At 41.3% G+C, this 14113-nt stretch overlaps 1 protein-coding gene across 1 annotated transcript; it reads left to right on the top strand.

The window, feature by feature from the left end:
• The first annotated feature begins 6705 nt into the window (after window positions 1-6705).
• On the top strand, window positions 6706-8277 carry LOC143023959 (uncharacterized). The gene is made up of 3 exons (XM_076182629.1): window positions 6706-6934; window positions 7170-7699; window positions 7783-8277. Exons 1-3 carry the CDS (start codon window positions 6706-6708, stop codon window positions 8275-8277), a joined length of 1254 nt encoding a protein of 417 aa, XP_076038744.1.
• The last annotated feature ends 5836 nt before the right edge of the window (window positions 8278-14113 follow it).

The raw sequence follows: 14113 nt of genomic DNA, 5'->3' as shown, positions 1-14113 counted from the left end.
AACAGTGTGGGTTTAGGACAGGTAGAGGTTGTGTAGATCAGATTTTTGTGGTAAGACAGATATGTGAAAAAGCTATAGGAAAGGGGAAGGATGTTTTCTGGGCCTTTATGGATTTGGAAAAGGCTTACGACAGGGTAGACAGAAAGGCACTGTGGGAGGTTATGCAGATATACGGGATAGGAGGAAAGCTTCTCGGAGCTGTCAAGAGTTTTTATGAGAGTAGTAGAGCTTGTGTCAGGATTAAAAATGGAGAGAGTGAGTGGTTTGAGGTAAAGGTGGGACTTCGTCAGGGATGCGTTATGTCGCCCTGGCTGTTCAACTTATACATGGATGGGGTGGTGCGAGAGGTGAATGCTAGGGTAGTGGGTCAAGGATTGGAGATGGTTAAGGAAAATGGAGAAAAGTGGGAGGTGAGCCAGCTGTTGTTTGCGGACAACACTGCGCTTGTGGCAGGATCGGAGGAGGGATTGAGGAAGTTGGTGACAGAGTTTGGGAGAGTGTGTGATAGAAGAAAGCTGAAGATAAGTGTGGGTAAAAGTAAGGTGATGAGATGTACGAGGGGTGAAAGTGGCAGTAATCTGGAAGTGAGCATTAAGGGAGAGCAACTGGAGGAAGTGGATAGTTTTAGATATTTGGGTGCAAATGTGGCAGGAAAAGGTGGAGTGAAGGTGGAGGTAGAATGTAGATTGAGAGAAGCAAGTAAATGCCTTGGTGGTTTAAAAAGTGTAATGAGGAATAGAAATTTGGGAATGGATGCTAAGAGGAGACTGTATTAAGGAGTGATTGTGCCAACAGCACTGTATGGAGCAGAAACATGGAACATAAGAGAGGAAGAGAGAAGGAACTTGAATGTGTTTGAGATGAAGTGTCTGAGATGTATGATGGGGGTTACTAGGCTAGATAGAGTGAGAAATGAGGAGGTGAGGAGGAGAACAGGGGTGGAAAAGGAGCTGGGAGATAGGGTTGATGAAAGAGTATTAGGATGGTTTGGACACATGGAAAGAATGAGTGAAGAAAGACTAGTAAAGGAGGTATGGAAGGCAGATGTGGAGGGAGTGAACATGAGGGGACGTCCTAGGATGAGATGGATGGATGGGGTGAAGGGGGCTTTGGGGAAGAGGGGAATGTCTGTTGAGGAAGGACGGGAGAGGACAGAAGACAGGGGTGAATGGGGGGTGAGGTAGTATGTGTGAGCAAAAATTTTGACGCAGCCCGAAGGGATTTCTCCTCGTCCTCTCCTTTATATGGGGGGACTGAGAGGGGGGGTCGCCGAGTTAATGAAGTGGCCTTGCTGCTGTGGATGTGCTGTGTCCTGCGACACTGCTTCTGACCCAGGGCAGTGGACAGGGTGCAGGGATGACCCGTCATCTAGGAGGTGCTAAGATGGGAGGGAGGGTGGAGGGGTGTGGAGTGTTTTCGGGGATGGAATGGGTGGGAATGATTTTATGCCTTGTCCTTTTTGGCTACCTCCCTGGTAAGGGGGAAAAAGCCTTGGTATATGTATGTATGTATGTAACACAAGCTCTACTACTCTCTTAGAAACTCTTGACTGCTCTTAACAGCTTTCCTCCTATCCTATATATCTGCAGTACCTCCCACAGTGCCTTCCTGTCTACCCTGTCATAAGCCTTTTCCAGATCCATAAAAGCCCAAAAAACAACCTTACCTTTTCCTATAGCTTTCTCACATATGTCTTACCACAAAAATCTGATCTACACAACCCCTACCTGTCCTAAACCCACACTGTTCCTCACCAATTGCTCCCTCTGTTCCTCTCCTAATCCTCTCAATCAAGACCCTCCCATAAGGGAGATAGAAAATTCTCTTCTGTAACCAAAGAAGTTTAAATAAGACATTACATAAAAGCGGTACATATGAATGGAACCGAAACGTCTGCGGTCAACAATTTCATGAGGCCTAAACGACAGAACACGTTGGGCTCGAGCCTGCAACTTCTTTGGGCCACAGAGGTGACCCGACCCTGAACGTTACGGCCTCATGAAATTGTCAACCCCGGACGTTTCGGCCCCATTCATATACACCGCTCTCAAGTCATGTCTTATTTCAACTTATTTGGCACCAAAAGAAAATTCTTGTTATATTCATTCATAAGTAAATAAATAAGAATAAAGAAAATATCATTAATAAATGAACCAAAGTAGTTTTGTTGGTGCTTCAAAAATAAAATAATTCTATTAGACAGAGACCAAAACTGTACCGCATAGTCAAGGATAGGTTTAACGCTAGATAGAGTTTGATAATTACCTCTGCACTTCCATTCGTAACCGTCCTAGCAATGAAACTTTTTGCTTTATTCCTGGCGCTAATGCACTTTTTCCTGGATTTAAGGTCAGGACTCATTAGATCTCCCAAGTCTCCCTCGCAGTCAGTTTTCTCTAAAAACATTTTATCTGAGCTATATCTATTTTCGGAGTTGTGTAGTTGAATTGGGCCTATCCTTTCCCTATTTTTTGTTCTGCACAGATGAAAGAAGCCCTTTGAGTTGTATCTTGCTTGTCTGGCAACCTTGATTTCATAGTTACGTTTTGCTGTGCGCGTATTCTTTTTAACCAGTTTTGCCATATTATATTTTGATCTAAGGTGTATCTCCCTATTTTTTATTCTTATGTAAAGTCCTCCTTTCATTCCGATCTCAAGTTTCAACCTGTCCATCATCCATTTGTGAGTATTACTATTCTTTCGTATTTACTTGAGGGAAATACATTTATTTTTTGCATTTACAAATGAATCCGTTAGGTTACTATACATTTCGTCCAAATCGCTGACCTGGCTGTTGACCCCGTGCCCACAAGTGACCTAGTCAAAGGTACGTATATCCTCCGTGACCCGACTCCTGACCACGCTATTGAAGCCTGGCGTGACCGTACACCTGATCCCGTCACAGCCCCCTGGATCGGTCCCTAAGTGATCAAATGTCTCGTATAGTTTCTCGTCTAATCAAAATTGGCTCTCCTGAAGTCTGGTACTTGAAAGTTATTCGTACTTTTTCATTCTTCATAAAAAATATATTTTATTCTTGATGATCGCTACAGCCTGGACTATTTCCCACTTCTGTTACTCTTAACTAATAATGAACACCTAACAAGCAAGTCCAGAGTATTGTCCCCTTGTAGGATCAGTAATTATTTGTTTTAGGAAGTTATCCTGCACCACATCTAAGAAAAAATTCGCCTCCTGATCTAAAATTTCCCAGTCAATGTTTCTATAATTAAAATCTTCCATGGTCACGTTTTTCTACTGGGACGCCCTGCGAATTTCATGATTCAGGGGGTCAGTCTGCTCAATGCTGAGGTTATCTCCTGGTAGTTTTTGGTAGCTATACAGATTTTCATTGATATTTAGCATTTTAATTAGTAATATGATACATGTAAATTTGCCTAGCCCTAATCTAGATCGTTAGCCACCAAAAACAAACTATAAAACTTTATGTACGGGGATGCACAAAATATTGAAACTTTGTCTTCAACTATTATTGAATTGTCACCAACCTGATCCAATGAAATGCATTGATTATATTAATCAGTGAATATTTCTCTTCAATATTTTAGTATAGATCATTTAACTTTGAATATTCAACATTCTTAAGAATTATGATTTTAGCGATTATTCCTCTCTTTTTGATTTTCTTTAAACTAGCATATGTAGTAACCAAGGAATTTTTAAAATACAAAAGTTTCTAGTTGGACATGATAGCCCCACATATACATTTTTATATTTAAACATACATATACATATATATGCACATACATACATATACATATATATGCACATATATACATACATATACCAAGGCTTTTTCCCCCTTACCAGGGAGGTAGCCAAAAAGGACAAGGCATAAAATCATTCCCACCCATTCCATCCCCGAAAACACTCCACACCCCTCCACCCTCCCTCCCATCTTAGCACCTCCTAGATGACGGGTCATCCCCTGCACCCTGTCCACTGCCCTGGGTCAGAAGCAGTGTTGCAGGACACAGCACATCCACAGCAAGGCCACTTCATTAAATCGGCGACCCCCCCTCTCCGTCCCCCCATATAAAGGAGAGGACGAGGAGAAATCCCTTCGGGCTGCGTCAAAATTTTTGCTCCCCCATCCATTCCACCTCATGCATCACAACATTTTCCATATACAACCATTCTCCATTCACCCCTGTCTTTTGTCCTCTCCCGTCCTTCCTCAACAGACATTCCCCTCTTCCCCAAAGCCCCCTTCACCCCATCCATCCATCTCATCCTAGGACGTCCCCTCATGTTCACTCCCTCCACATCTGCCTTCCATACCTCTTTTACTAGTCTTTCTTCACTTATTCTTTCCATGTGTCCAAACCATCCTAATATTCTTTCATCAACCCTATCTCCCAGCTCCCTTTCCACCCCCGTTCTTCTCCTCACCTCCTCATTTCTCACTCTATCAAGCCTAGTAACCCCCATCATACTTCTCAGACACTTCATCTCAAACACATTCAAGTTCCTTCTCTCTTCCTCTCTTATGTTCCATGTTTCTGCTCCATACAGTGCTGTTGGCACAATCACTCCTTCATACAGTCTCCTCTTAGCATCCATTCCCAAATTTCTATTCCTCATTACACTTTTTAAACCACCAAGGCATTTACTCGCTTCTCTCAATCTACATTCTACCTCCACCTTCACTCCACCCTTTCCTGCCACATTTGCACCCAAATATCTAAAACTATCCTCTTCCTCCAGTTGCTCTCCCTTAATGCTCACTTCCAGATTACTGCCACTTTCACCCCTCGTACATTTCATCACCTTACTTTTACCTACATTTATCTTCAGCTTTCTTCTATCACATGCTCTCCCAAACTCTGTCACCAACTTCCTCAATCCCTCCTCCGATCCTGCCACAAGCGCAGTGTTGTCCGCAAACAACAGCTAGCTCACCTCCCACTTTTCTCCATTTTCCTTAACCATCTCCAATCCTTGACCCACTACCCTAGCATTCATCTCTCGCACCACCCCATCCATGTATAAATTGAACAGCCAGGGTGACAACGCATCCCTGACGAAGTCCCACCTTTACTTCAAACCACTCACTCTCTCCATTTCTAATCCTGACACAAGCTCTACTACTCTCATAAAAACTCTTGACAGCTCCCAGAAGCTTTCCTCCTATCCCGTATATCCGCATAACCTCCCACAGTGCCTTTCTGTCTACCCTGTCGTAAGCCTTTCCAGATCCATAAAGGCCCAGAAAACATCCTTCCCCTTTCCTATAGCTTTTTCACATATCTGTCTTACCACAAAAATCTGATCTACACAACCTCTACCTGTTCTAAACCCACACTGTTCCTCTCCTAATCCTCTCAATCAAGATCCTCCCATAAGCCTTCCCAACTACACTTAACAAGCTAATCCCTCTGAAACTACTACATTCACACTTGTCCCCCTTTCCCTTGTAAAGTGGAACTATACAAGCACTCCTCCAGTCCTCTGGCACTCTACCTTCTCTCCAGCAAACATTAAATAACCTCACCAACCAGTCCACCATCACTATACCTCCTTTTTTAAGACATTCTGCATGGCATCCATCCATACCAGGTGCCTTACATGCTTTCATCATCTTAACTGCTGCCTTCACTTCATCCTTCCTTATTTCTCTTCCATTTTGCTCACTCATCACTCTCATTTTCTTGGCATTTCCCACTGCAGCTATCTTTCCCTCCCTATCCTCCTTCACATTAAGCAACTCCCTAAAATATTCTGCCCATCTTCCCCTTACTGCCTTCTCCTGCATTATCATCTCTCCATCTGCACCTTTTACCTTTTCTTCTCTACTTGATTCGCCTCCTCTTCCTCTCTTAATTTCTTTCCAAAACATCTTTTTATTACTTTCAAAATTTTCTGTCATACTCTTACCCCATTTTACATATTTACATATACATATATATGCACATATATACATATACATATATATGCACATATATACATATACATACATATACACATATATACATATACATATATACATATACATATATATATATATATATATATATATATATATATATATATATACATATATAAACACGTGGCTGAGACAGCGTCAAAGACGAACCAAAGTCAGGCAGGCTGTCGACAGTGACCACACCGGAAAACATTGATCACATCCTTGAGATGGTGATGGAAGATAGAAGACTCATCTCGTCAGATAGCAACAAGGATAGGCATCTCCCAGGAGCGAGCTGTCAACATTCTGACCAATGAGCTTGGCATGTCAAAGGTCTCGGCTCACTGGGTGCCTTGTCTTTTGACCCCAGATCAGAAGAGAACACGGCGAACCATGTCTGCTGAAAATCTGGAGCTGTTTGAAGCAGATACGGAAGATTTTATGGCATGATTTGTTACCATGGATGAGTCCTGGGTCCATCACTACCAGCCAGAGACGAAGGAACAGTCAAAGCAGTGGAACCATGCCTCTTCTCCCACCCCAAAAAAAGCCAAGGCACGGTCTCAGCAGGGAAGGTGATGGCGTCTGTTTTTTGGGATGCACGTGGTGTCTTGCTAGTGGACTACCTCTTAAAGGGTCACACCATCACTGGGCAATACTACGCTGATCTACTGAGGGAGCTGCGTAAGAAAATCAGGGAGAAAAGGCCAGGAATGCTGACGAAAGAGGTCATGTTCCACCAGGACAATGCTCCGGCACACACCTAGGTAGTGGCGATGGCAACAACCCATGACTGTGGGTTCCAACTCATCCCCCAGCCACCCTACTCACCAGATTTGGCACCCTCCAACTTCCATCTGTTTCCAAACCTGAAAAAAAATCTGGCTGGACGGCGCTTCACCACAGATGACGAGGTTATGGACGCTGTGGACACCTACCTCCAAGACCAAGATTCAGAGTTCCACAACAGGGGGATAAAAGCCCTTCAGCATCGATGGAGGAAGTGTGTGGACTTGCAGGGGGACTATGTTGAAAAATAAAAGATTGGAATAACTGTAGTAGCTATTATTCTCTGAAGGCTCAATACTTTACACTCACCCCTCATATATACACATACATATATATACACACATACATATATATATATATATACATATATATATATATATATATATATATATATATATATATATATATAAAAATGAGCTCCTTACCCCAAGCACCTACACCCTCTCCTCAGGTTCCGATTTCCTAGAAATCTTACGTGACTCCCCTCCCGTAAATAATACAATCATTGCTTCGTTAGACGAAGAAAATCTCTTCACAAATGTCCCCATAAACAAGAACATAGACTTCATACTTAAACGAGTATACCACAACACAGAAACCAAACCACTTGACATACCAGAGAAAACCCTGAAGGAGCTTTCAGAAATCAGTACAAAAGAGGCCCCTTTCACCTTACCCAGCAGACTAATGTACAAACAAATCGACGGAGTAGCAATGGGCAGCTCTTTAGGTGTACTGTTCGCCAATTTCTACACGGGAACCATCGAGACCGAAGTTCTTACAGCAGACTGGCCGTCTATATACTGCAGATATGTAGATGATATATTTGTACAGGTAAAAGACCCTGACGAACTGCAAGACTTAAGGAGACAATCCATTACAGCCTCTGATCTCAACTTTACGTATGAAGAAGACAATAATGGCCATCTCCCTTTCCTAGACGTCCTTGTCGCTGCCCGAATTGCCGGATTCTTGACAACGGTATATACTAACGCAACCAATGCCGGACTCTGCCTGAACGGGAACAGCGAATGTCCTAAGCACTACGTTCGGTCCACCATTAGCGCTTATGTCAGAAGGGTCCTTCCCCATTGTTCCACCTGGGCTCAAACCCATCAAGAAATAGAGTCACACAAGTCCTTGTCAATAACAGATACAACAACTCACATGTCTCTCATACAATCCAACCATATCTTAACAAACCGTATAACAACAAAAACGATAACACAGCAAACAAAAACTCCATCAAGATATACTATAAGATCCACATGTCCACGGAATACAAGTCAGAAGAAAAAATTGTCAAGGATATTCAAAAAAATGTACAACCAATTGACCCAACAAAACACATCCAAATCATGATATACTACAGAACAAAGAAGACTGCTCAGCTAATTATATGCATTCGACCCAATACCACAAAAACACCTCTACAAGAAGACCACGTTGTTTACCAATACAATTGCAATAGTGAGGAATGTGGGTCCCACTCATATATTGGTATGACAACCACAAAACTAACAATGCGCTTGACATGTCATCTTAGCAATGGACCTTGATCAGAACACCAAAATAATAGACAGAACAGGATCCCTGCAGGTTGCTAATACTAGAAGCCCTACATATTCAAATAAAACAGCCATTATTTAATATTCAAGTGGAGGCTCTTAAACCTTACCCTCAGTCAAAAGACTGAACCCCAAGAAGATTGATGGACCCCAATGCTTCAATCATCAGGAGAGGTAACCTGCGATAAAATATTCCACATGCTTATTGCCCCGCTTCAGCCAATCAGCAACAACCTCAGTCCCCACTACAACCCCTATGATCCACAAGCCCTGTATATATGCAGCATACACAGTAAGACACCACACTTCGCCCTTGAAGATGGAACAAGACAGTTCCGAAACATCGGCCACAATTTGAGAATTATTGGAGAAACTTACTGAACAATATAAGTCAACTGTACATTGTATAGAGAGTATACGGAAGAAACTTACATATACATACAGTATATATACATATATAAACATTTATATATACACATACATATACATTTATATACACACATACATGTACATTTATATATACACACATATATATTTATATATACACATACATATGCATTTATATATACACATACATATACATTTATATATACACAAACACTCGAGCCTTCACGCCGTAAACACTTCTGTCGTCGTCGTCGTCGCAGGACCAAGAAGAGGATTCACGACAAAAAAGGAAACCTAGTTTGTATTGTAGGGGTGGGGAGTGATCGTGAGTGTCCGAAATGATATCTCTGCAGTGCTAGTCAATTGTATTAACACGGAATTAGCGAAAATGAATGAAAACAACGACTCGAAAGCCAGTCACGAACCAGAGCCATCCGGCGTCAGTGTAGTTATTGTAAAAAGACAGGTCACTCCATTCAAGAATGTAATCATCCAGGTTGTAAAGCCTCAAGCAAGTTTAAAGATCATAATGCCAAATCTAAACCTATTACAGCCTCTAATGTTCATAATCCCCATACTTCTTTTGACCCATACATTTTCCAAGGAAGAGTATCTTTACATAAAGGTGGTCCTAATTACCCCATTACCATACTTAGGGATACAGGGGCAGCCCAGTCAATTCTCCACTAAGATGTCATTCCCAATATATCCAATGCATTTACAGGTGAAAAAGTTGTCTGATCTTACAAGTCAAACTTCTAGCCCCCTAGCAGAAGTTTATCTAGAATGTGCATTCCTTACTTCTCAAGTGCAAGTTGCAGTACGTCACGGATCCTTACCTTTTCACGGGATAAAGTTCCTGTTGGGTAACGATCTCACTGATACCCTAATCGTTCCCCCACCAAGGACAGTAGGTGAACCTTCACCTGCAAGTCCCACCCTTGAATTGGATGAGAGTTGTCCACATCTGTTTCCAGCCTGTGCTGTAACTCGATCCCAAAGTAAGGTAACGTCTTCTTCTCCACCCTCACATTCCTCATCCTTACTCAAGTCCTTACCCACCTCTCCTCCGTCCTTTGGTAAGGAGGATTTAATCAACAAAACCCTAACCAAGGACGAACTCGTCCAAGCTCAACAAAAGGATGATACACTCTCCTACTTACTACACATAGCCACAACCAAAGCAGACATAGACACCACCCCTTGCTTCTATTTTCAAGATGGAATCTTGATGAGAGTATACAGACCCCCTGCCTATAATAAGCTACAAACATGGGCAGAAAAACACCAAATTGTACTTCCTCGCTCAGTCAGAAATAGTGTATTGAAATTAGCTCATGATGGTTTCGCAGGACACTTAGGAGTGAGCAAAACATACTTCAAAATACTTGATAATTTTTTCTGGCCAGGAATGCGAAAAGGCACCTCTAACTTCATCAGGACCTGTCACGTCTGCCAGGCTGCGGGTAAGCCAAATCAAAAAATTCCTAAAGCCCCACTTAAGCTCATTCCTTTGATAAAATAATTATAGATTGTGTGGGACCATTACCTAAATCAAAAAAGGGTAATGAATACATGTTAACTGTTGTCGATGTGGCTTCCCGTTACCTGGAGGCATTTCCTCTTAAATCAATTTCAGCTCAATCAATCATTAAACCCTTAATGTCAATGTTTACCGCTAAAGGAATCCCTAGACAAATTCAATCTGATCAAGGAACCAATTTTACTAGTTCTCTTTTCAACCAGGTCCTTACAGAGTTAGGGATAGAGAATGTTACATCCTCCGCTTACCACCCGCAATCTCAGGGTTGTGTGGAAAGGTAGGTACCATCAATCGCTGAAAGCCATGCTGCGCAAATATTGCCTATATACAGGACCCAGTTGGGACTCTAATCTCGATTGGATTCTCTTCCCCATCAGAGAAGCTAACCATGAGGCCATGGGGTTCTCACCCTTTGAATTGTTATACGGGCGATCCTTAAGAGGACCCTTAACCTTGTTCAAAGAACAATGGTTTAAGTCGAATCAAGAGAAAACCAATGTTAATTCATACATCCAGATTTTGAGAAATAAATTGCAGGAGGTGAGAACTGTGTCCAAAGACCATTTTTCCCAGTTCCAGAAAAGGAGTAAGTTGGAGTATGATAGAACCACCAAAGTAATAACTTTCAAGGTAGGAGGTATGGTGTTAGCCTTTCTCCCTCCATTGTGGTAATTGTTGTTACGGGAATTGCATTGTTTACCTTGAACTAAGGCAATTTTCCGAAAGCTTGTTTAATTCCGAATCGGGAATCTTTCCTGTAACTTTGTACCACACTATCGTAATTCTAATTGATATATTATTAAACTCCCCTCCCTCTTACTTATTTATTAAGTCTATGTTGTAATTTTGATTAACAAATCGGGAACTTTGAGAACTTAAAAGTATTAGTTGTCCCGTGGTTTCGAAGCCGTTTTACGAGCTCGTAAGAATCCCAGCCGAACGAGACTACGTTTAGTTAAATGAACATCAGACAAGCTTCAACTCTGGTACCAGACACAACAAATAAACCTCGGCAAGGGAATTCTACAGTTAGATCGAAGCCTCAAGAATACACTTTCAGTTCTGACGATAGTTAGAGAACTCAACCAGGTAAGTTCTCTAACGTTCTCGAATTTGAAGTCACTTAATTACAATATTATAAGTCTTCTCTAACTATCAGAATTCTCGGATTTAGTTTATTAACTCCGAATTTGAGAATTTAACTGAAATATTTAAATTTAACTTTAGTAGTCGATTTCGACATTAAATTGTTACCCCTTTGTGTCGAAAGCCGCTATGTAAGCACTTTATTAAGGTTACGATAGTGTGTGGTTACGAAGTCCGGTTTCCCGTTCTTTATACCGAGTTTGTTCAGTTTTATTAATTTCCTCATTTGGGAAATATTTTGCCGGCTTTGGTACCTTGTCTTTCTCATGAACATTCAGAAATTTTCGAATACTGTAGTTCTCTATTCTTGGTGGCCTCTATTGTTATATTGTTGTGGTTTCTTTTGATCTGTTGGCTTTATCCAATTTAAGCTCGTATTTAAATCAAACGAATGATTTTTACTTCATTTCTATCTTCGTTGTGCTTAGTCTACAAGACGGTTTTCGGCACAACTGTTTTGCCCATGTATTTTGTGATGAATTTTTTGGGTTGGCGTCGTTATGGCTATAAGACATTGTCCGATTCGTTAGTTTTGCAAAAACTCCGAAGACAGAGCGCTCATATAAAGGGACTTATCTCTGAAGACTTTAAAGCTCTAAATGCACAATCTGACTCTTTATCTATTTCCGTCCTTGACAATATGTTAATTCAGATTGAGAATTTCCTCTCAAAAATACAAGATTTGGACGAGGAAATTCACGAATTGCTCCCTGAAGAAGAAAAGGATGAGGATATGGAGAAATCCAGAGCTTACCGCCTGTCCGTTCTTCTTGAATTGTCTCCTTATAAGGAACGGAGACAAGAGTTAAGGGGAGTTCTTGAATCTAATAGGTGAAAAACTAAACAAGTCCACTGATAATTCTGTAAAACTTCCTCTTCCTCCTATTGTTCTTCAACATTTCGAGAACAATTCCAGCAATTCTTTTGCTTATTTCAACTTTAAAAAGGGTTTTCTGAATGCCTTAGCTGGTATCCCCAATCTGACTAATAGTCAGAAGTTTTCCATTTAGTAGAGAATTTACCAGTGGATGATTCAAATTTTGACTCAGCTTTCCTTCTTCTTGATGAGTTGTATTTCAACAAGTTTGAAATTCTTGATAAGGTGTTGATTTCCATTATTAATGCACCGGAGGTCTCACTCTTGAGAGACCTTGAAAGTTACATTAGGTCTATAGATTCCAAGCTATAAGACCTTAAGGGAATTGGGGTAGATTTCACTAGGCCAGGAAGCGAGGGCCTCTTCTTGATAAGTAAATTAATCTTAATTAAACTGCCTAAATTTTTTCTAATTGAATTGTCTCGGGTGATTAATTCTAATTACCCCAATTTTAATCAACTCAAGGAAGTTTACCAGTCAGTTTTGGTTAGACTTGAAATGGGATCAGATGATCTTGGTGTCAAACCTAAACGAAGTCTTACTACCAGCTGTAAGGGAAAATCGCCACTTAAACCTCTAAACAACCAGCCCTATTAAAATACGCACAATTCGAGTGCGCTTCGAAGTCTTACTCGAAATGAGAAGCCACTATGACGACCGAGGTTACGTGCGTCCCGGATAGACATGGTTTCATCAGAGAGAACTTGGTGACTGCACCTAGTCCACTATTCCCCCTCCCCTCTCTCCACTCTAAAACTGGCATGATACATCGACTGGACGTCGTTTGTCTCCAACTTTGCCTTCCGCTCTGCCAGAGTCATTATCGCTCAGCTCCAAAACCCTCATCTTCTACCGAAGCTTTCTACGAGTAATTTAAGCGTTTACTGTGGAGTCAATTCGAGTGAGCTACGACCAAACTGACCTAAGGTGAAACAGTTGTTGTTTTTCCCTTTTCCTGAAATTGATTTGATAGTGCATTGTGGAAGGACCAGAATTATAAACTTCCAGTGCAATCCTGTGTTTTCTTACTTGTCCTACGAGTCTAGAAATGAACCGAGAGTTCTGAAGCAGGCAGTGGTGGTCCGCACCTAGTTTCAGAACTAAAGGACCTAATTGGTCCTTTACACCAGTTCCCTTGCTTTCAAGGAAATTCCCTTGAAAAAACCAGTTGATTCCAGCAAGGGAGTTGATGGCTCCTTTAAGGTCAATTCTAATCCCATTAAGAAGTCTATTAGTAGATGTAAATTTTGCCCCGCTTCCGACCATGCTAGTTCGAAGTGTACTTCATATAAATCCCTTGAGCACAGGAAAGCTAGAGCACCATGGAGTCATGTGTCCTATGGCTTATAAGACACCACTTTCTGAAGGGAAAGTGTTTAATTTTCATAATTCAACAAATTCCATTGTTCCTTTGGTCTCCCTTCCTATTAGCAGAGGAAAGAGAACTGCCCAATGTCTCTTTTTGTTGGACACTGGAGCCCAGCTTTCTATCATTAATAAGGAATTTGTAGAGGACAAAGTTGGACCTTGTTTAAGTCCTCCTATGGACAAGTTAGTTTCTTCCTTTGGTTTACCTCTAATGAATAAAAGAGGTTTTAACTACACTGCTAACTTAAAACTCCCTTCAGGGATGAATTTGTTTAGTTTGTTCTTTGCCACTGAAGGATTCAACTTGTCCTTACAAATTTCTTCCTTATCTTCTGTACTACTTTGAATGAAATCACCAATTTTTTTGGCTCGCCAAGTTTTCCAAAAGTGAAGGGAGACCAACTGAACGTTTTAGGGATCATAGGTAATGATATTCTTCACAACTTCTCCAACTTTTCAATTGAAAGTGTCCCCTTGTATGGTAGCCCATCATCCAAGGTTATCAA

The sequence above is a fragment of the Oratosquilla oratoria genome, unplaced genomic scaffold, assembly GCF_046742065.1.
Source record: "Oratosquilla oratoria isolate Oo_2021 unplaced genomic scaffold, ASM4674206v1 SCAFFOLD73, whole genome shotgun sequence".
Classification (NCBI taxonomy): Eukaryota; Metazoa; Arthropoda; class Malacostraca; order Stomatopoda; family Squillidae; genus Oratosquilla; species Oratosquilla oratoria.
This window is presented reverse-complemented; position numbering and strand designations above follow the sequence as displayed.

Bases quoted from the DNA above. Each gene is read 5' to 3' on its own strand.
- LOC143023959 (XM_076182629.1), top strand. From the start codon at position 6,706: ATGGCAACAACCCATGACTGTGGGTTCCAACTCATCCCCCAGCCACCC. The intron at 6,935-7,169 runs GTGTGGACTTGC...CCCTCTCCTCAG, and splicing joins TCAGCATCGATGGAGGAAGT to GTTCCGATTTCCTAGAAATC. The intron at 7,700-7,782 runs GTATATACTAAC...GTCCACCATTAG, and splicing joins TTGCCGGATTCTTGACAACG to CGCTTATGTCAGAAGGGTCC.